Here is a 21,919-nt window from a genome sequence, read left to right as displayed (position 1 = left end):
AATACCACTTTGAATTAAATTTAAGATTGAAAAGATATAAATGTACAAAAAAACGAACGTCGTCCAGCAAACTGGTGATACATTTACACCCAGCTAGCCCGGCTAGCTAGTTAGCCGTAGCCTTGTGTGTCCTTTGGAGTAATTTTTTATGAGTTATTTGGGCTGATTTCCGACGTCATGTTATATTGTATCATTTGGACTCATTATTGACGTCATGCTGTCTCCTTTGGACTCATTTTATTCTCATTTCGGACGTCATGCTAGACGCTAGCTCGTTTGGGCTAATTTTTTTACATAATACTATACTACTTGTGTTTGGACTCGTAATACCATGGCTCGTTTGACCTCATTTTCTAAGTTTTGTTTGGACTAACTTTTGACGTAATGCGTCATTTGATATAATTTTCGACGTCATGTTATTCCATGGCCCTAAATGACACTAAAATGAGCTCAAAGACACTTTATGTAGCAGTTTCAGGGCTGCCTCAGTGTCTACCTTTCTGGACTCATTGAGTGCACAACTTAAAAACGCTGTTTACAGATTATATTAGTGGAATGTTGAGTGGTAAAAAAAACCCCAGAAATAACCAGACACCAGAGCAAACAATACAAATTAGCTTCCTTAACACGTCAGCAGAGTCACAGGCTGATATTAGCCTCCATCCCATAATGCATCAATTGCTGAATTTGACTTCTGATTGATATTTTAAATCATTGCAATACGATAAATCAATGATCAGAATCCAGCAGCACAGTAGTGTTTTATTGCTCAGCTGCTTTATTGTCACAGAAGGAAAAGGTTCTGCTAACAACTGTCAGTATTTTAACTCGTTATGTTTAAACATGTCCTACCCTTCCACTCACACTAAATCTTCCACATTAGTTTGCAAACTAGCAGCCAAGTTAAAGTCCCGTTTGTCTTTTCTGCCACCGACTTATTGCCCGTTATCAACCCTCTGAGCTGTAGCTTGGATGCTGTTGTGCAAACAAAAGCAAAGAGTCCTTTCACACACATAAGATGTGTAATGATAATTAAAAAAAATAACTGAACTTCTTTAAACTGTTTCAGATGAAATAAGCAAGAACAGGGAGTTAATATTTATACGGAGTATACATTCTTCTAAGTGACGACATGTTTACTCCAAGACTGAAGGGATTTACAGAAGACTTTACAGCGATATCAAACTCCATGTGTTGGTTAATGTTAATGGAACATGGAGGGGAGTGTTAACGTGGAGCTCTAGCTGGCCTCCTGGGTGTCGGCCGGCTTGGTTTCCTCATTCGAAGGGCCGTCTCCTCCATATTTGTTCTTTAGTGAACGTCCCAAAAACTGCCAGTACTCCTTACGAATGGTGTCCTTCTCCTGGGCCAGAAGCTCGCAGATCTTAGCGGGAAGACAAACACGAAACGGAAGAAACATGAATCGACTGCAGCTTCAGAAATTGATTAAATAAACAAAAAGTGCCAATTTCTCAAAGTGTCAACAAGTGCTCACTTCCAGAGCCTTTTTTAACGTCTCCTTATGTTCCTGCTCCAGATTTTCCTTTTGGAAGCTGGACTCCAAAGCGTCTTCGTAGCAATCGAAGAGGAAAGCGAGGAGGTAGGGCGAGCAGTGCGTCTCTTTCAGCTCCAAGATCTTTTCCAGCAGGCCTGGCTGAGATGAGAGGCCTCTGTCCTGCAGCATCCTGATGGGAACAACAAACAAAAAAGGTGGAAAAAAAAAATATATATATATATATATAAAAAGAAGAAACAGCACCTCAGAGCCTCTACATTTTTAATAACTGAATCACAACCGTGTCAGCGGGCTCCTGCTGCATGCTTAAACATTCCTGTCCTCCACACTGAAAGGGACCAATTCATTCTTAAACTGGAGAAAACCAGAAAAAAAAAAAAAAACAAAAGAAAAAACTGTTCCCTTTCAGGGTTTCCAGGAAGTTAAATCTAACGTTAAATCTCACTTCTCACCCTTTCAAATAATTCCAGGCGCTCTCGTTGTGAGGAGCCTTCCTGATCTGGTTCAGACAATACCTAACACAAAGACAAGAAGGCATGAAAATGAATGAAAGCTGAAAGATTCACAGTGGAACAAACGCTGCATGCATTATTTGACAGCAAACACCAGGAATTTCTGGGATTTCTCAAACAGGGAGACATGCTAACAGCTGTTCTCATGTCGTTTTTCGTCTGGGAACCATTTTCAAATCCTTGTGCTGTTTTCTTCTCCACTCAGACCTGTGGATCTTAATGGCTTTAGCTAACAATGCAAGAGAATTTAGAAATGTTTTATAATGTAACTACAATTTGATAAATACTAATTTTGGAAGTTTTTCTGAAGTGTTTTCATGCAATATATTAGAGAAGAGAATCTTTTAGCATCTAGTGATTTGATTCTGACTTCTAGGTTCACAATTCGGTTCTGAAACAATGTTTGATTCCACAACCAGTTTTTTTTTTTATTCAAATGTTTAAGAGATTCTGTTTAAATGATGTGACTGACTAGAGAAAACAACAGAGTATTTATTTAAATGGTTCTTTACTGTAATAAATCCCATAAGTTTACATTTCAAACAAAAATCTGTTTTGCTTCTGTTACTTAAATTATGTATGAGGTTAGCCTGGATTTTTCTTTATTATTCAGAATATAATTTTACAAAAAATAAATGAAATCAAGCAGAATAAAATCAATTTTACCATTTTGAATTGATTCAGAATTCCCAGGACAAGGACTTATGATTCGCTATAGAATTGATTTTTTTTTTCCCCCATATATGAATAAAACACTAGTAGTGTGGGAAATACCCTTTTAGTCAAGTCATTTTTTTTTGTCAATATGTTGTAAACATGATTTTTTATAAAAGTCATTCTCTATGACACAGGTGTCAAACTCCAGTCCTCAAACTGTCAAACTTTGAGGACTGACCTAACTAAAAAGGTTAGGAAGGCCTTAACTAACCTTGAACCTTAACTAAAAACAATGTATAAAGTCAAAGAGAAAACGGTTTGCTAATTTAGAAATCTGAATAGATTTCCTATAAAACAGACTAAACTCAGGCTGCTTTGTTTTGAAGTGTAATGCTGCTTTGCAGATTTAAAATTGGTTTTAGCTGATCAAAGGTAAAAAATGTTCCTAAGGTCTCTCTGAATCATCACATAAAAACCTCATATTAATCAGTTCCAACAGAATTTTACTATTTTTGTGATTTTTTATTTTTTACCCCAATAAAATTCATGAACTCATTATGTTGCTACTTTACAAATATTTGCACTAATTTGTGACAGTAAACATTACTTTTTGTTACTCGCCATGTCGCTCTACCACTCTGCTGCCCCGGCCTTCAGGAAGACTTCACATCAAGTAAGGTTGAGGTAGCAGAGTGGTAGAAGTAAGAAATACTGCCACCTGCAGGTCGGAGTTAGCCACTTAAACTATTCTTGACAATTTCTCTGAAAAATGTGCAGTTCAATTAATCTGTTGATTTTGCACAAGAAACTGTACAACATATCAAAGCTTGTTTTTGTAACATGACTAACCGTAGGAAAAAAAAGCTCAAGGAGTATGGATACTTTTATTAGGAACTATTTTTAAAAGAAAACAAAAAAATATATTTCTTAAATGCTTACTGTATCTCTCTCTGCACGATGGCCGGGTCAGAGAAGCCCGTGGTGTGAGAAATGACAAAGTGCCTCTGGTTCCACGCCGAGTTGTTCCGCACGTCTTCGTCCAGAAGATTCTCCACGAAGTCCAGCTCGTTGTCCCACAGCTTGTACTCCTGAAGGTCAAGCACAAAGAAACGACGTCAGACGTGGAGCCCCAACAGACACACCGTCACACTCCAAACTTTAACAGAAAATAAAAAAACAAGAGAGGAGAAAAGATTCCCTCTGAGGTTTTGTGAGGCGAAGGAAGGATGAGGAGCGCCGCTGACCTGGATGACCCACTGCCTGTGCTGCCAGGCGTGGTAGTTCTTGGCATCCTGGCTGAGGACGTCTGCGATGAACTGCAGCTCCGCTGAGGGGTCGTTCAGCCACTCCACCACCATGCGCCTGTGATGCCTGGACAGGAAGTCAGAAAACATGCAAATACTGGCTCTTAATGACTCCTGATTTCTATAAATGGATTCATTTTCCAATAATTCTGGTTTTTCTTTTCATCCCTCGTTAGTCATTTTATCTCACTGCAACAACAACCAAAAAAAAAATCCAAATGAAATCAAAACATCTGTTTTGCTCCAAATATAGTGGGGTCACACTCTTAAGCCTCCCTGGCAAGGTCTATTCAGGGGTCCTGGAGAGGAGGGTCCGTCCTGAATCCGGATAGCCGAACCTCGGATTCAGGAAGAGCAGTGTGGTTTTCGTCCTGGTCGTGGAACACTGGACCAGCTCTACACCCTCGGCAGGGTCCTGGAGGGTTCTGGGAGTTCGCCCAACCAGTCTACATGTGTTTTGTGGACTTGGAGAAGGCGTTCGACCGTGTCCCTCGGGGAACCCTGTGGGGGGTTCTCCGGGAGTATGGGGTACCGGGCCCTTTGATACGGGCTGTCAGGTCCCTGTATGACCGGTGTCAGAGTCTGGTCCGCATTGCCGGCAGTAAGTCGGGCTCGTTTCCGGTGAGAGTTGGACTCCGCCAGGGCTGCCCTTTGTCACTGATTCTGTTCATCACTTTCATGGACAGAATTTCTAGGCGCAGCCAAGGTGTTGAGGAGATCCGATTTGGTGGCCTTAGGATCTCATCTCTGCTTTTCGCAGACGATGTGGTCCTTTTGGCTTCATCAGATCGTGATCTGCAGCTCTCGCTGGAGCGGTTCGCAGCCGAGTGTGAAGCGGCCAGGATGAGGATCAGTGCCTAAAATCCGAGGCCATGGTCTTGAGCCGGAAAAGGGTAGAGTGCCTTCTCTGGGTCAGGGGGGGTGTCCTGCCCCAAGTGGAGGAGTTCAAGTATCTCGGGATCTTGTTCACGAATGAGGGAAGAAGGGAGCGGGAGATCGACAGGCGGATTGGCGCAGCATCTGCTGTCAAGCGGGCGCTGTACCGGTCCGTCGTGGTGAAGAGAGAGCTGAGCCAAAAAGCGAAGCTCTCGATTTACCGGTCGATCTACGTTCCCACCCTCATCTATGGTCATGAGCTTTGGGTCATGACCGAAAGAACGAGATCGCGGATACAAGCGGCCAAAATGGGTTTTCTCCGGAGGGTAGCTGGGCTCTCCCTTAGAGATAGGGTAGGAAGCTCAGTCATCCGGGAGGGACTCAGAGTAGAGCTGCTGCTCCTTCACATTGAGAGGAGCCAGTTGAGGAGCATCTGGTCATGATGCCTCCTGGACGCCTCCCTGGTGAGGTGTTCCGGGCACGTCCCACCGGGAGGAGGCCCCGGGGAAGACCCAGGACACGCTGGAGGGACTAGGTCTCTCGGCTGGCCTGGGAACGCCTCGGGATTCCCCCGGAAGAGCTAGAAGAAGTGGCCGGGGAGAGGGAAGTCTGGGCCTCCCTTCTGAAGCTGCTACCCCCGCAACCCGACCCCGGATAAGCAGAAGAAGATGGATGGATGGATGGATCTTTTGTTATGAACCTCAATTCTAAAAATCAAGATGAAGTAAAAATAACAAAGATGTATAGAGTAAGCCCACGTTTTGACTCTCATCTAATTTTTACGTCTTTAAATTGCTGGAATGGAGATTGTGATTAGCAACGCACCAATATGAATATTTGGTCCGATACTGATATCCGATTTTAATACTGCCGTTATGGCCAATAACCGATATCATACAATGTTTCTCTACTGTTTTGACACCTCTGCAAAGAAAACGACCAGAAACAAATGGCAACAAGATGAAAACAAATACTGGCTGTTAACCAATTTATCGGACCGATACCGATATGTAAAAAAAAAAAAAAGACAAACGTTGGACCGATACCGATGTTAGTGATATTGTGCGCAACTTGTTGTGATCAGTGGAAACGCGGCTCACCAGACTTGGTAGTTCTTGGGCTGCTCCTCGATGATGTTGGTGATGTATTTCATCTCCTCCCTCAGGTCCTTGGACAGAGCTTGAAGCAGAACTCGCCTGTAGTGCCTGAACAGGAGCAGGTCCAGCGTTAGATCGCACCACGACCTCAGAACGTAACCGGAAACATTACACAGTCTGAGCTTTGATGCTTTTCCCAAACTATAGCCTGTTGCTTTTTCCCTAAACATTTTAAATATTTGAGTGCAAAGCGTTTACTTTTATCACCTGTACATTTGATGACCGAACACTGAAGCTGGATTCTGATTGGGTAGTAGTCTTAAAGGGCCGTTTCACTGTTCTTGGCATCTTAACTAACGCAAATAAATTCTGTTTCAAAAATAATGAAAACCAATCTCAAATGTAAAGTGTATTAACTTCCAAACACAGAATATTTAGTGCATTTATAAGGTTGGGAAATATCCATAATAAAAACCAGAGTGAAACCCATTTTCATCTTAGGCCGCCTCAAGAAAGTTTAAAGGGTTATGGGAGAAAAGAGTTGATAAAGTTCATAAACAAACTGTTGAAATATGAATAAATACCCGTCTATGCATTGGATGAGATATTAAAATGAAAAAAATATTAAGCATCTTTTCAACTTGGTCCAATTTAGCAGAATACAAAGAATAAAACTATTGTGATTTGACCGATAAAATAACATTTAACTGCCAGCTTGAAGGTTCAATATCTAGGCTGTATTTGGCCCAATTTTAACACACGATATAAATTAATAAATTAAAGCCAGTTGAAAATTGTGTACTTTAAAATTCTGAAATGGTATAAATTTCTACCCCCAAAAAACAACTAAAATAAAACTCTACACTATGTTTCCCTCGTTTTAAGCTCAATAGTTTAACTTTTCTTGCTTTTATTCACTTTTTTAAACTGCCGTTGTCTCACAAGAGTGATGCTCACCACACTGTGTAGTTTGCTGCGTTCAGGTCAATGGCGTCGGCTGTCAGAGCGAAAGCCCTCTCGCTCTTTTCGTCCTTCTTTAGGAGCGCGCGGAAATAGTCATAAACATCAGCAACTGTTGGACAAAACACACGGTGACGAGTGGCGCGACGTTCAAATCCCATTACGTTCAGTCTCCAAAATGGAAACACAGAGAGTGTCGCATCACACTGCAAAAATGTTTCCCAGCGACTCACTTGAGGTTGATTTCAATCAGTTAGAATGTCACTGAAAAGTTTCAGTTCAAGTCCTTTCATTCAAAATGTGAAACTCATGTCGGTTTTTATTTATATTCATTTTTAAGGTTACAGCAAGCAGATGGTTTTTTAAAAATCTAATAAGAATATTGAAATGAATGAAAAAAAGGGTTTTAATGATGAAATAAATCTTTGTTTTGGAGCAAGTAATTTTTGGGGAAAAAAAACAAAACATATACCAACGCACTCCAGTGTTTCCATAGTTCAGAGTGACGTCAGCCCACCTAAAAACTATTATTCTGTTTGACATGGGTGTTTTATACTTTATATTTATTTCAACTTTCAATTTAGATCAACTTCCAAAAGCATTGATTGAAATAAAAGTCCGTTTTTTTAAATATATATATTTTCTGTCACATTTGATTTTTTTTTTTCCAGAAAATGTGGGGGGGGATTCATCAAAATCGGAAATCGACATTTGGATAAATAAATCAAATCTGAGATCCTCCATTCTCCGCTAATTAGTTACTGCATATACTGTACAATGCACGGACATACTTTCCAGTGTAAATAATTATCTGTTATACAACAAGAGTTTCACTTTTTGAAGAACTCAACGTTTTGATGATATAATCTAATCAGTTGAGATGCACTCCTGTGGTATCCTAGCAACCACCTTACACTTGTCAGAGTAGGCGATCTTCACTACGGGATTTGGTCCGTCGTCTTGCGGAACAGGCTCCAGATCAGCCCACTCCTTCCGGTCTCTGAAAGATAAAAACACAGCACTGATCCAACCGCATACCTCAAATAAACCAGCTTACCACAACTTTGAAAACTAAAGGAGGCCCACTAACAAAACTAGATTGACCGTCAGCGGAAACTGTCATTTCTTTTATTACCACGATCACTATTCGAGCATAAATAGAGGCAGAAATGCCAAACCAAAGCTCTTATATTAGCCTGTAGCGACTTAATTATTGTTACCGTCTGATAAATGACCATTAACATGCTAAAATTATTATCGCTACGACACTTAAAACACATTCATTCTTAAAGAAGTAATATGGAAAAAGTGGCGTCTCGAGAAACTTGTAAGAAACGCCTCCTTGCTAACGGAGTAGCTACTGAGGCTAGGTTAGCCAGCGACAAGACGGGAAAAGTACCTGTACAAAATGTATCGGGTTGGGTCGGCGCCATAATTGTCCCCGAAGTGGTCCCCGACCTCTGCATCCAGCTCTTTCTGCTCTTTAACCCCCAGGGGTTCACTGGAGGGCTCCTCAACAGTTGACATGGCTAACTTCTAGCTTTGTCTCAGCCAGAGCGCTGCTTCTTCAGGAAGGAGGACGCAGCTTCCGGTGCCTCTGCGGACGGTGGGAAATATCAGTTTCCTCCTCACCTGCAGGAAGAAAGTGTGAACATCCGCAGGTGCAACTGTATTTTGATAACATCGTGTGTAATTGTTGACCTAACACAGATATAACACGAAAAGATCAAAGGTTAACAACTACGGTTGGCTTGGACTTATTAGTCCAAACCAACATATTCTGTTTTACTCTAAATGCCAACATCTCGGCAGATTTATTTGACGATGGTGGCCATAGGTGCAAAATTAAATTGGTGCTCCAATCCAAATGTGCTATTTTCTATGATTATAAAACTGAAGATATTTTTATATGGGCTCAAACGAACTTCAGTCGAAATAATGAAATCTTTCTGCTCCTTTGTGGAAGATTATAAAATCTGGCCTGTTGACAATATCTGTGGTGTCCGTTTAATGTCAAAAATCCTTCCTTTAATTGGCTCTTTTGAAATATTATTTTCTGAGGAACAAAATTTTGAGTTTTTAAATTGGCTGTACTTGAAATATAGACATATATACAATGCATAAAAATCTCACTTTGTAATTTAGTGAGATGTTTTATTAGGCAAGTTATATCTTTTTGAATTTTTTTGGGACATTTTAAAACGTAACCATTCTACAGTAAAAACGTTTTTATTCTATTTTATCAATTAAAACCATTTTTAAAAGTTCAGTGGTGGCATTAAGGAAGTGTTGTAAAAAAACAAAAACTGTTTACAAGTTGATGATAAAATACGATTTAATAATTTTCTCATTATGGTACGACGACGACCCGTCTGGTAAACAATGTTTATCCCTCGCTTAGCCAGGTTCTAACAACGTCGTGTACGAGGCGCACTTAAATGCACCATGAGCAGGGTCGTGCAGAGAACTTTGGAGGGGCAGGGGCTCAAAGTTAAAAAGGGCACATTGAACAAGATCTTAAAACACCGTACAGCAACATAGCAACAACCCATATTAATCAAGAATTTAATTGGATCCTACTAATGCAAAACAAATGTAGTATATTATCAGTGGGGAAAGCTAGCAGGAGTTTTTATGTACCAGGAGTCAGGCGTCCTCCAGTATACCGAACCTGGAGCGCCTGACCAGCTAACAGCTGACCAGGGGAGCTGGCTGTCCGAAAATGTCAGAGCAACATTGCAATTAGGTGACGTGTTGATGAACCGAGTAGATATTTGAGACAGACACACTTACATTCTCGCCTAAAGACGTTGCACCAAATCACGTTGAGTCATTTAAAGCAGCGGTCCCCAACCTTTTTGGTCGCGTGGACCCGTCACTCCGATGCTGTTTTGTTACTCATTCTGCTGCAAGTTGGCTCAATTTTGACGCGCAAGACGTAACCGGTAAAATCCGGTTTAGGATTTTCAAAATAAAAGATCCGGAAGTAGTTCATTATTTCTTGCGCGGCCTGGTACCGGTCCGCGGCCCGGTGGTTGGGGACCACTGATTTAAAGTGTAAAATAGCAAAATAATTTGTCGCTCTTCACCTCTATTGACGCTCTGCCTGAACGCCTGGTTGGGACCCGCAATGAATTATGGGATATGGTGGGCCATTAAAAACTAAAAAAGGGCACTGAGGGCATCAAGGATAAATGGGGCAGGGGCTCAAACCCCTTTTGCCCCCCTCTCCCCCCTGCATGTGCCTGATCATGAGGTTGCCAGGAACTCTTGTTTTGAAGAGCAAAGGCGTGACAGCGGGGCAGAACTGGAAACTTTAAATCAGCAAAGTTAAAGGTAACTGAAGCAGCAAACACACACATATATATTTATATATAAATATAAATAAAGCTCACACACCTTATGTTTGAAATAATTTCTTGAAAGCAAGGTCAAGCTGAACTTTATTTTCATCAACAACTCTGACATTATAAAAATAAATAGATGATTTACAGTCAGTGGATTGTTATACAAACCGTTATCAAAATTATGTCTCAGCCAGGATGAAGAATTAAACACATGCATAAAATCACCATTCAATGAATGTATACATGTTCTGAATACTTTGTTGCCATTATTTGCGGATAACAAAACCAGTTTAGTTTTTTTTTTTTCGTTTTTCCTTTTCCAGCTCGACGGGGTTGATAGAAAATAAAAATCACTTTTCAAAAGTAGACAGCAGGACAGCTTGAAGATGCCTCCCTCCCTCCGACCAGTTTCCAATGATCCGACGTTTTGTTCAGTGGCCGTCTTCCAGGTCCAGTCCGTGCTTCTCGATGTAACGTCTGCAGAAGACCACTGCTGGTTAGTGAAATTAATCTCGCTCAAACAAAACATAGGCGTTAATGTTTACTGTCTGCATACGGAGGTTGAAGTCCGCTCTTCGTCAGAGTGAATGTATTTTAAGCGATTCGTTTCAATTGTTCCCTTTTTTCCAGGAGTGAATAACGATTCAACATCTTCAATTAAAATAAATATATATATTAGGTTTTAATTTATTATGTTTTTCCCCTCTATATTTCCATAAAGCATGTGGTTGTGGTGCAATTTGCATTTATATGTTTGTTAGAAGAAAATGTCTAAATGTGAAGCAGCACAAAAAAATCTGGAACAAACTTCCAGAAAACTACAAAACTGCTGAAACACTGACATCCTTTAAATGAAGGCTAAAAACCCTCCACCTGTTTAGAGTTGCCTTTAATTAGTAGTAACTGGAACATTGATCAGTATATGCATTTGATTTTTGATAAAATGTCATGTTTATTTTTGGTTTCATAGATGGTTGCTGTCTAATGTTTTTATGACGCAAAGCGCTGTGAACTGCCATGTTGCTTGAATGTGCTACAAAACAGACTAGATTTGTGAGGGTGTATCAATACATACTTGAGGTTATATGCATCATTTATTTAGGTTTGAATGTGAAAAAAAAATTGCACAGCACATTCAAACGTATGCGTCTAATTCTTACTTCAGAAACGAATTCAATTTGTTTAGTCATTTTTCCACGTTGGAAAATGTTTGAATCAAACACATAATTAAAAACCCAAACTAAATAATATATTCATGCTGATGATAAATATTCATAAACTTCTGAATGACACTGCAGGTAAACTACATTCCTCCCCACATCGCCCCCATTTATTGTATTTTTTTCTAGCATAAAAAAATCTGGGATTTATTTATTTTTTGGCCACTTGAGGGCAGCAAAAGCGCGTCCAAACACTCCACCTACTTTTAATGGGAACCCGCTGATGTTGTTCAGTAACTTTTCACTTTTGCAGCGTAAAAATGTTCTGCGTAGGCATTTTTGGGTGCCAAGTCGTTTAAAACATGATATTCCTGCAGGTATTCCTCTAACCCTCTCACCTTCTCGCATAATTATACAACGCCTCTTTTCTTTGCTGGAGAGACATGTGTCTGTCAGCTGGCGATCTCCCAAACGCTTTGGCAGCAGGCTATGGAGAGGAAAGGTAAAAGCATGAACCGCATTAGTCAAATAGTAATTTGGACTTCCCAGGATTTTGAATACATATGAAATTTGTTCTACCATGTAAAAGTTGGGACAGATTACTGCGTCTGTATATATATGGGCTGCAGGTCGGAGTCCACAGTCCGATCTGAGACAATTCCAACTCACAATTTAGCATTTAAAGGGACAGTTTAGGATTTTTGGTGTGTGGTTCTGCTAAATGGCTATCAGCAGTGAGTAGCTTACCCGCAGAGATTGAATGTAAATCCAGATTTAAGCCAACAGGAAGTACAAGAGGGGACGCACGACAACGCTAATCTCAAAAACATCACAGCAGTTTGTATGAACACTATTTCTATGATTAATTTTTACATTGCTTTAGTTTGTTGAGTTACTCAGGCCAGAAATGTTGCACAAGTTTCATTCTTAGCACACGTTTAGACCAGGAAGACCACTGCCTGCCTCCATTTTCCGTGAAAATAATCATTTTTTTCTGGGTAAAGTACCGCCCGATGCTAACGCCATGACAATCCAAAGATCCTTTAGGCATAAGCCGCCGTCATGTTTGTGAGACTGAAGTTGTTTCAGGATGTTGTTGGAAGTCCTCTCTGATCTCATCCCCTCTGGCACAAGGCGTTAGCTTCAGACTCTGGGACTAGCTGATCTAGATTTATGCTAAATGAAGAACCAAGAGGCCTAAATTTATTCAAACCACTGCCAGATTTGGAATTATTTTGAAGCAACTAAGATGTGTTTCTGACAGGAAGCGAGACAGGAATGTCCTAAAACACAATACAATGTAAAAACAACAAAAAAGAAAGAAATCATGTTGATTATTTATGCCCTTCTTAGAAACTTCCTAGGCATTAAAGAAGTCAATCATTTCTTTTAATGGATGACTAGCGTCTCAACGTATTCTGACAAGTTAACATCGGTGATAACCTCCATGTCTCTGAGGTTGGAAGGACTTGTGCCCTTTACCAACTCTGTTGCCAAGTAAATTTTCAGACAAAAAAATAACAAAAAAATCGGCATCGGCCAAAACTGGAACCCGTAGGACAGCTTTTTTTTAAAAAGGACGCAACATCTTTGTTGCAGCACTGCAACAAAGATGTTGGTCAAATTGAAAGATTAATTTAAACCTGAATTTGCCAGGTGTAGGAATGATGCTGGGATTACTGCTTTTTAGACAGCAGACAATTTTATGATTGTAACCTACAATCAAAAAGAAGTGTAGGTTCCAAGAGGTCAGTGAAGGCAGCATTTTGAATGGTCAAACCTTTATGGCAGGAGAGGATCCAGAAGGAAAGGAGCTGATCCTGGAGGCTCCGTATGTTGACGTCCCAGTAGCTTCCATCGACACTTCCTCTCTATTCTCTAGCAGGTTTGTTATCGTGGTGTCAACACAGTTGGTTTTAGCTGAAAGGAAAACAACAAAAAAACCAATAGGCAACTGGAAGAATACTGAATTATGGGGGAAACAATGCAGGACAGGTAAGCCTGTCTCAATAAATAATAAATCGATTCATCGCATGGTAAATTAAAAATTAACTCGATAATTTTGATTTGGGGAATAGCTGTTAAAGAGATTTTCTCTTTCAATGTTGTTGGGAAGCCGCCATTTTGAAAAACGGTGCAAACATTCGACACCAAGTAGTCAGAGCGCACTACCTGCCACTTTTGCCTGTTTTCCCTGTCTAAGCTGAATTATTGTTATTTTTAATGCAATGTTTGGTTACAGAGACTTCATAATCCATTTTAGTGATTGTTTTGGATGCTTTGTTAGCTTATTTTGGATATCTAAAATATTTTTTCATTCTCAGTGTTAAATCTTCTTTCAACCTTTTTTTTTATCTTTGTGTGGGTATACTTGCATAAATAATGCGTTATTGTTATTATATTAGATCAGAATGTTCTCAAAATGACATTATCACAATAATTTCTGGGACAATTTTGTTATTGCGACAGGCCTAAACTCAGAAAAATGACAGCACTTGTAGCACAAGTTGTCTTAGTTCAGTGTGGAAAAAAACACCTAATTAACCAATACTTTTGGAATAACTAACAGTAAAGATGTAAGAAAATAACTTCAATATTTTTATTCCACCGCTCAATTTTGCTGCAAAAATAACACACGGTTCTACCCTAGTTTTTTCTTTATTAAATTTCTAATGTTACGAAAAAGTCATGCATTGTTGTGCATCTGATGTTACATATTCACCATTTTAAGGTTCCGTAAAACCTCAACATTTTCTGAGAGTGTACTCACTTTCAAGATGAACGCATGTGTTAAATCACAAACAATAACGAGAATTAAAACCGGTCCGTACCTAAATCCTTTGTAATGACACTGATTGGGACATGTGGCAGCACATCCTTCACCTGCTGGGCCATCTTAGTGATCCGGTGGTCATCTGAGCCCAGACTCTGGGCCATGAAGCCCAGTCCGATGGAGCCAGATGTGGCACCTGTAGAATACAAAACGGCCACTGAAAAAGTCCCAAACTGTGAATGTGCCACACGGGTGGATTGTCTAAAACAGCTCAGTTACTTACTTGTAGTCGTTTGTGGTACTGAATGTCTTTTCCTCTTAATGTGCTCTGCTTTATCCGCTTTAGTAATCTTGGTGGAGACCAGCCCCAGTTCAATAGCGAGAAGCTGAGCAAGATGACACACGTTAGAGTTAAAAGAGGAAAAGAGAGCCAAACAAGAAGAAAGCAATCTATTAAAATAGACTAAAATTATTATTTTTTAAAAACCAACTGACAATAAATTCAAATCAAGCCATAGAAAAGTCCCGCAGGAAAAAAACCTACATAGAATGTATGAAATTAAATAGTCCTGCCATGACAAAATTTAAGACCTGAGATTAATGTGTGTAAGGCCAACTTACATTTCCTTTAATGAATTTAAGACACTTTAGGTCCCTCCTTTTAGATAAATGAATTTAAGACTTTTTAAGGCTTTTCATTTTATATAAATAAATCTAAGACTTTAAATTCATAAAAATAAATGTAAGACTTTTTAAGGCTTTTAATTCACATAAATGAATTTAAGACTTTTCAAGACTTTTAATTCATAAAAATAAATGCAAGACTTTTTAAGGCTTTTAATTCATATAAATACATTTAAGACTTTTCGAGTCTTTCATTTCATATAAATGAATTTAAGAGTTTTCAGGGCTTTTAATTCATATAAATAAATCAAAGACTTTTAATTTATGTAAATAAATTCAAAACTTTAAGGCTTTTAATTCATATAAATGAATTTAAGACTTTTCAAGGCTTTTAATTCATATAAATACATTCAAGACTTCTTAAGGCTTTCATTTCATATACATGAATTTAAGACTTTTTAAGGCTTTAATTTCAGAGAAACAAGTTTGAAACGTTTTGAAAATGCGCGGACACCTGGTGATAAATGCCCGTTCATCTTAACTCTGCTTGCCAGGCATCTGGAGGTCCAATAAATTCCACTTTTGGTTTTAGACGTGTGATTTATGTTCATAAACTCCAATGAGGGAGTCTTACCTCTTGGACTTTGTTGGCAAACTCCTGCGTAGATTCACCATCTTGTCTGGAAACTGGTGGGAGCCAACTGAAATAAAAGGCGATGTCAAAAACCTTATTTTTAAAGTCAGAACGCAAAGTATGTCGATACTTACTGTAGAAACTTTTATTCTCAAACTATCTCACGCTGCAGCTGGGTATCCAGCATTACTAGTTTTGAGTAGGTGAGCCAGAGGCTGTTAGTGCTGCCAAGGCAACATGTAACTGCTTTCTACCTTGGCCCTATCCCTGTCTAACAGATGTAAGTAGTGATAAAATATGTAGTACCTTACATGATACACTGTACATGGAGAGAAAAATGTCCACAGGAGGTCTGTTAGCCAGCTGGACTCTACTGTGCTCTGTTGGAAGAAACGAAACACATTAAAGACGCGTTATCGCGTTATAGATGTGAAAAAAATGACCAGGATTACACAGAGAAGCTGCATTATCTGTATACAAACATCCTCACTTATATTGAAGGAGTTCATCATGGAGCTGATAGAGCTCTCCGTTAACGCCCGACTGGATTAATCTTAGCACTGAGATCAGATTAAACTTTAAATGTGTAATATCATCAGATTTGGAACAAAGTCATATTTTGTTCATCGAAGATTTTAACTGCTTCAAAATGCGTTTTATTGATTTCCTGAAAGACGATAAGCTAAATGACGCTAATAAAGCAGCAGATGATTTAGTTGGCAAATGTTCTCCATCTATTCTGACCTGACACACAAGTCTAAAATCCGGTTACCAAAGAAAGCAGAGGTCTGGACACCCGTAAGGCCACAGGTTGGATAGATTCAGTCAGTGTGAAAGGCCACGAGCTGAAATAGCAAAAACACACACACAAAAATACACATTTACTTTGAAGCAAACACTATTTGGAAAACTTTCCTCCTGATATTAACAACATTAAAATACATGTCCCATTGATAACATGAACAAACAGTTATTTGCTCATTTCATTATCGATGGCTGAGACGGCAAATTGAAATGAGTAGATTCTGACTGAAGTCAGCAGCAGAGCTGATTAGACGGCTCACGATACCGGAGCTGAGGATGAGTCAGTAAAGTGACCGAAACGCTGAGCTGGAAAAGGAAACTGAAGCCCGGGCGCCCACACAGGAAGCACCTGGATGTGGCTGCAGCACAGCGTCGAGAGAAGCAAACCCAACCTTCACATTTCTGAATCGCTACAAAGTATTCTGTCAACCTTGAGTTAAAGGTTAGATGATACAATATCACACGGCTTCCTTTAAAAAAAACCCCAACAAAAACCAAATATTTAAAACAGAAGTGCATAAAAAATGCAAAACAGAAAACTACTGTAATTGATGGTAAAATAATGTCGTCATCATGCAGCGTTTTACCTCCTCTGCTTTAGTTTTGTTGCTCCATTTAGACGTTTCATATTAAGCAGATTTTAAAATCGGACAAAGATAAGCCGACTCAAAGTGGTTTTTGGATAACGATTTCTTTCATCGAGGGGATAAAGCAACACAAACCAACCTGGACCAAAAGTATTTGCTCCCCAAGCCTAATTAATAATCACCAGAGAAGAAGCAGTGGCTGATTTTTACACATTTGCAGACGTGGAGCAGATCAGTAAAAAGAAAAGATTGATTTCGCGTGTAAGCATCGGCCGATCGCCAAAACCTCAGGAAATCAGCACCGACTTATTGGCGTAACCCTAGCAACCAGTGCAGGATGTATGTTAATGCAAAGTTCAAAGGTTAAATCGGCTCCAGTACAGAAATCCAGCCAGCATACGTGTTATTCCATACATATGATCATGATGAATTGATTCTTCAAATTATTGTCATTTAGTAATCGATTAATCGTTAACTGGAGGATACAGACTCAAAACAAAGGCCATTTGCTGAAAGAACAACATATTCTGGGCAGTAAGCCAAAATTGTAGAAAAGATATATATATAAATATATGATATATACACACACATTTTGCATTTAAGATAAAAAAATATATATATATCTGTAAATATGTTCCACCCAAAACTCCTCAAGTGGCAGTTTTATCTTCACCTGGTTCTAATTCTGTAAAAAAAAAAAAAATTGAAAAAGAAACAAATTTTCTTTAAGCGGCTTTTGATATCCAGTTATCAGGTAATCTATAGTCACTGTACTAATATTAAGTTAAGCAGAAAGACCTGACCTTTTCACATTATATTAAAAGTATTTTTTTAGCTAATGAAACAATGTGTTGTTGCACTTAAAGCAACATAAAGTTTCCTTTTAAGAAATTGGATTATCTGTTTATTTGCATCTTTTGATGTATTTCTAATATTGTATAAAAAAAAGGCTTAAATGGAAAAATCTGCTAAATGTGCCAGTTCTTTTTTATCTAATTAATTTTCAGAATAACTGCATTATTAATCGATTACTAAGATCATCGTAAGTTGCAGTCCTAATATTTATCCACATTTCTGCGAGGAAAAAAACTTATCTAATGAGAAGTTGCTTTAAGCTTCACAGTAAAAGACGACCTCATCATTTCTAGTAAAAAATTAACAGAAGTAAACGTGCCGATAAATGCTGTGAATATTTGTGTTCCTCTGCGAGATTCACGTTGGCCTCGGTTAGAGGAAACGGTCACGCAGGTAAAAGCAACAGAAAGCCAGACGGACCTGAACTTGAGCAGACCGGCGCGGCCGTTGGTGGTGTCTTCTTCAGGAAAGACGAGTAAAGGCGGGGCGCCGTCAGCGGAGCAGTACCTCTGGAGAGACTCTCCTACCGCTTCCTGGCTGGAGGCCGAGTGGATCTCCATGAAGCCCCGGGCCCAACACATGAAGCCCGTGGAGCCCTCCAGCTGGGGCTGAGGAGCAGAGGAACAACAAATCAAGCTTACCCAAGCCTGGACTCACCGCTTACAACGAAACACGGCAGATGTAGTCAAGTTTACTTGTGTAGCACGTTTCAGCGTCATGAAACCAGCAATAAATATTACATTTTGTCATCAATTTTAGCACTTAAAGCTAAGATTTAAAAAAAAACTTCACGTTGTGTTCTAAAGCAGAGTCTCTTCAGCCATTTCTGACCTTTTATTGCAACGCTTTATTAGCTAAACCCCTTAAGCCCGACCTCTGAGGCATTAAAACGGCCCCGACCGCTGCAGCGCTTCGTCACACAACGCAGAAAAAAAAATTACATTTTACCCCACAGTGCATACATATTGCCTCGCGAAAGAATTCATTTCTTTGCATATTTTCAGCGTGTTTCATTCAGATAAGATGTAACAGAATCAATACAAACTAGCCCATAACTGTGAAAGTGAAAGAAAATCCTACATGTTTTAGCTAGGGCTGGGATGGCAAATGCATGCCAGGTTTTTATTTGGCAAAAAAACATTTGTTTAAAACCATGCAGTCTTTCTTTATCCCTTCTCCTTTAAGCATCCGATTGGTTGGTGTCCTCGGTTCGTTTATGGACAGACTGAACAATATACTGAAATAAGCCGAGTACCGCTGAGACGATCGATTAGATTAAACGTGATGAATCAATTATTGAAACAATCGTCAAACAGCTTAGTAGTAGATTAATCCTTAACTGGAGTATAGAGACTCAAAAAAGGCAAATTGCTGTAAGAACACAAACCTATAGTTAAAACAAAACTTTACAAAAAAATATGAACATTTTGCATTTAAAATGAAAACAACTGACACTTCACTTGGTTCAAATTGTGCTAAAGAAATCTCCCTTTAAAACACCTTTTGCTATTTACTTAATTGGTTCTATTCAAGAAATAGTCAACAGATCAGCTCTACACTAGAAGTACATTTCTTTGTTGCTATGGTTCCTTTGCTGCATTTTAAGCAAGAAATGTTTATATTTTAAAAAGGAGCCAAATTATTTATTTGCATCTGTTAATTAATCTCTAATAATGTATAAAAAGAGCTTAAAGGGCAAATCTACAGAGCAATTTTTTTGTCCAATTAATCGTCAGAAAAATTGTTTACTAGAACAATTGTTAGTTGCAGCCCCAGTGCAGAGATGAAAAGGAGTGAAAAAGCGATCAATAATCAGGTTTTTTTTTTTTTTCAGTAAAACTTGAACACTCACAGTATTGAAGGGGGTCAGGAGGTTGATAATATTGTGGTCAAACTCTGTCACATGATTGCATACGCAGAGCTTGGTGTTTTTATCCCGGGAGCGAGGATTTCTCTGTCGCACGTGCATCCCGAGGACCGAGGACATGACCCTGACAACGAACCTGCAAGCGAAAATAGATGTCAACACCAACAGATTAAAGAAAAAAAAAGAAACAAAAAGAACAATGGCAAAGGCACGCCACCTTAACCGGTACTTGCCTCCGCACAAAGCTATCTGGGATTGCGCAGCTGACCAGGAAAACGTGAACGCCGATAAAAATCCGCATCAGCATCAAACAAACGCCAACTGGGGAGTAGATGAGCAACAGCAGGAGAGCCACGGCATCTTTGGGAAACCTGCAAACACACAGATTGTTTCGATTCCACAGGAGAAAAATAAAATAAAATCAACCACACCTAACATCTCTAAGTCAAGGCTAACTTCTTACAAATGCCACAGGTAAGCAAACACACCTGCTGGACTAAAACGGGGCGAGTCTCCAGGTGTTTCATGTCAAAATTCCCCGTTTCTTTTAGCACCGTTTTCAAGTGTTAATAAAATTCACTGTGGATTTACGGCTGACATTCCAACCGTGGTTCTACAGTTGATCAATAGGGATAAAATAACTTCACTCCCTCTTTTGAAAATGACTGTATACACATGTTTACAAAATAAGTTCATTAAAAAACACCTTTATTTTTGCAACAGATATTTCCATTTAAAGCTTGCAAAGTGGAACTGAAGTCAAACTCTTCAAACTGCCTCAAACTTGACAAATACATTTGATTGTGATTTACCGTCATGCTGGCCTGCGCTGGTTTGACCTGCTCATATATTTCCAGATATAAATTGGGCCTGACAGCGAGTCATGAAGTTACATTTATTGCAAGTTTGACACTAAAGTACATAAGCAGAAATTTACCATTTTTAAAAAAAAAAAAAAAATCATGGCCGCACACCAATGTGTAAAGAAGCAGACTCGGCATTTGCCATTTGAAAAGGCATTACTGAATGTTGTCTTTCATTTCCAATAACTTGTTACACGTGTCCTTCGTGTGCAGCTCTTTGACATCAAATTCTCATTGAAGCGTGACAGAAGTAGTTTTTTCCTTTTATACAACAGTAAAACAACACGTTTATTAAACGTACCTAAACTAAACACTTCCTAGAGCAGGTGGACATGAACACAAACTCCACCTTCAACAGAGGCAGCGTTATTTTTTGATCTATCTAACTAAATGAAATAGTGATGCATATCCTTACCAGTGTTGGGACGTGCCCCCTAAATAAAGTTCCAGAGTAACTAATAGCAACATGATGTCTCTGCTACTTGGCTAATTAGCCTATCGTGTTTCTTTTCGAATGTTTTAACTCCCTGTGACACGTTTGACCTGTAAATGCATCATATATCCGTCACCGATAACTTCATAAAACATTGTCGCAATGAGGAACGCAGCCCCTCCACCAGTGGCTCGTTAGCTTTGTTCTGGCTAACCAGGGAGTTCTAGTTAGCCTGCCGTTAGCTGACTTACCGACGAAAGTCAAACATGTCCTCAATCCCCCGAGTCTCCATGTCTGCCTGTCGGACTTTGGCTTGGCGCACAGGCTAATGCTAAGAATACCACCTGACCTCTAAATATGGGTGAGTCATTACGTTCACAGCAGCGCTATGGTCCTCCACTGGGTGAACTGGTAACCAGCTAGCCTCGTCGTTCAATCGATAAACTGGCAACACAGTCAGACAGAACGAGCGGCTAGGTAGGTTAGCATAGCAGCTATCAACAGATGTTACTTCCTGTAGTATGGCCACAGTTCCTGTTAGGAACCTCTAAAATAAAGTTATTGTTGTTTTTTTAAGTTGAGCTGTGGGTTTTTACTGATTAGACTCCGAAAGTTCAACTTGTACTTATGTACAGTATTTCTAAATTACACATTTTATTAATTTCTAGTGGGGTTTTTTTTCAGATCAAGTAATTTAATTTCAAAATAAAGTGTGGTATAAAAAAAACGAGGGACTTTTTGTCTCCCTCTGGTGTTTGAATTGGGAACTTTGAAATTACACAAAAATCAGAAGACAAATTAAAACATGTTATATTTATGTACATATAAAGAGAAACCTAGTGAAATGTAATTAGTTCAATTTGAAATTAAACGAGTAACTAATTCATAACTCGTTAATACCTTGAACCACTTCAGAACTTTGAGTTTGCTCCTGATCAATTGTTTTTTCAAGAAATATATTCCTAAAAATGTGCAAATATTGCAGATCGCAAATATAACTATTTTATACACTGTAAATAAATTATTGGATATATCGTTGAAAATGATTCA

The 21,919-nt window shown here is 39.1% G+C and overlaps 2 protein-coding genes across 2 annotated transcripts; both read right to left on the bottom strand.

The window, feature by feature from the left end:
• Positions 1-742: 742 nt before the first annotated feature.
• On the bottom strand, positions 743-8,520 carry fnta (farnesyltransferase, CAAX box, alpha). The gene is made up of 9 exons (XM_005811119.3): positions 8,322-8,520; positions 7,837-7,922; positions 6,920-7,034; positions 5,966-6,070; positions 3,930-4,056; positions 3,625-3,773; positions 1,969-2,031; positions 1,496-1,685; positions 743-1,384 (listed from the first exon to the last, which is right to left on the bottom strand). The coding sequence occupies exons 1-9, from the start codon at positions 8,447-8,449 to the stop codon at positions 1,241-1,243; spliced, it is 1,107 nt and encodes a 368-aa protein (XP_005811176.1). The 5' UTR covers positions 8,450-8,520; the 3' UTR covers positions 743-1,240.
• Positions 8,521-10,563: 2,043 nt separating this feature from the next.
• aup1 (AUP1, lipid droplet regulating VLDL assembly factor) lies at positions 10,564-21,380 on the bottom strand. The gene is made up of 12 exons (XM_023329046.1): positions 21,121-21,380; positions 19,807-19,944; positions 19,559-19,709; positions 18,127-18,314; positions 16,233-16,305; positions 15,767-15,840; positions 15,461-15,527; positions 14,486-14,588; positions 14,261-14,398; positions 13,210-13,349; positions 11,828-11,916; positions 10,564-10,746 (listed from the first exon to the last, which is right to left on the bottom strand). The coding sequence occupies exons 1-12, from the start codon at positions 21,159-21,161 to the stop codon at positions 10,701-10,703; spliced, it is 1,248 nt and encodes a 415-aa protein (XP_023184814.1). The 5' UTR covers positions 21,162-21,380; the 3' UTR covers positions 10,564-10,700.
• Positions 21,381-21,919: the final 539 nt, after the last annotated feature.

Source organism: Xiphophorus maculatus, chromosome 23, assembly GCF_002775205.1.
Source record: "Xiphophorus maculatus strain JP 163 A chromosome 23, X_maculatus-5.0-male, whole genome shotgun sequence".
NCBI lineage: Eukaryota > Metazoa > Chordata > Actinopteri > Cyprinodontiformes > Poeciliidae > Xiphophorus > Xiphophorus maculatus.
Note: the sequence above shows the minus strand (reverse complement) of the source record. Positions and strands in the feature narration are given on the sequence as shown.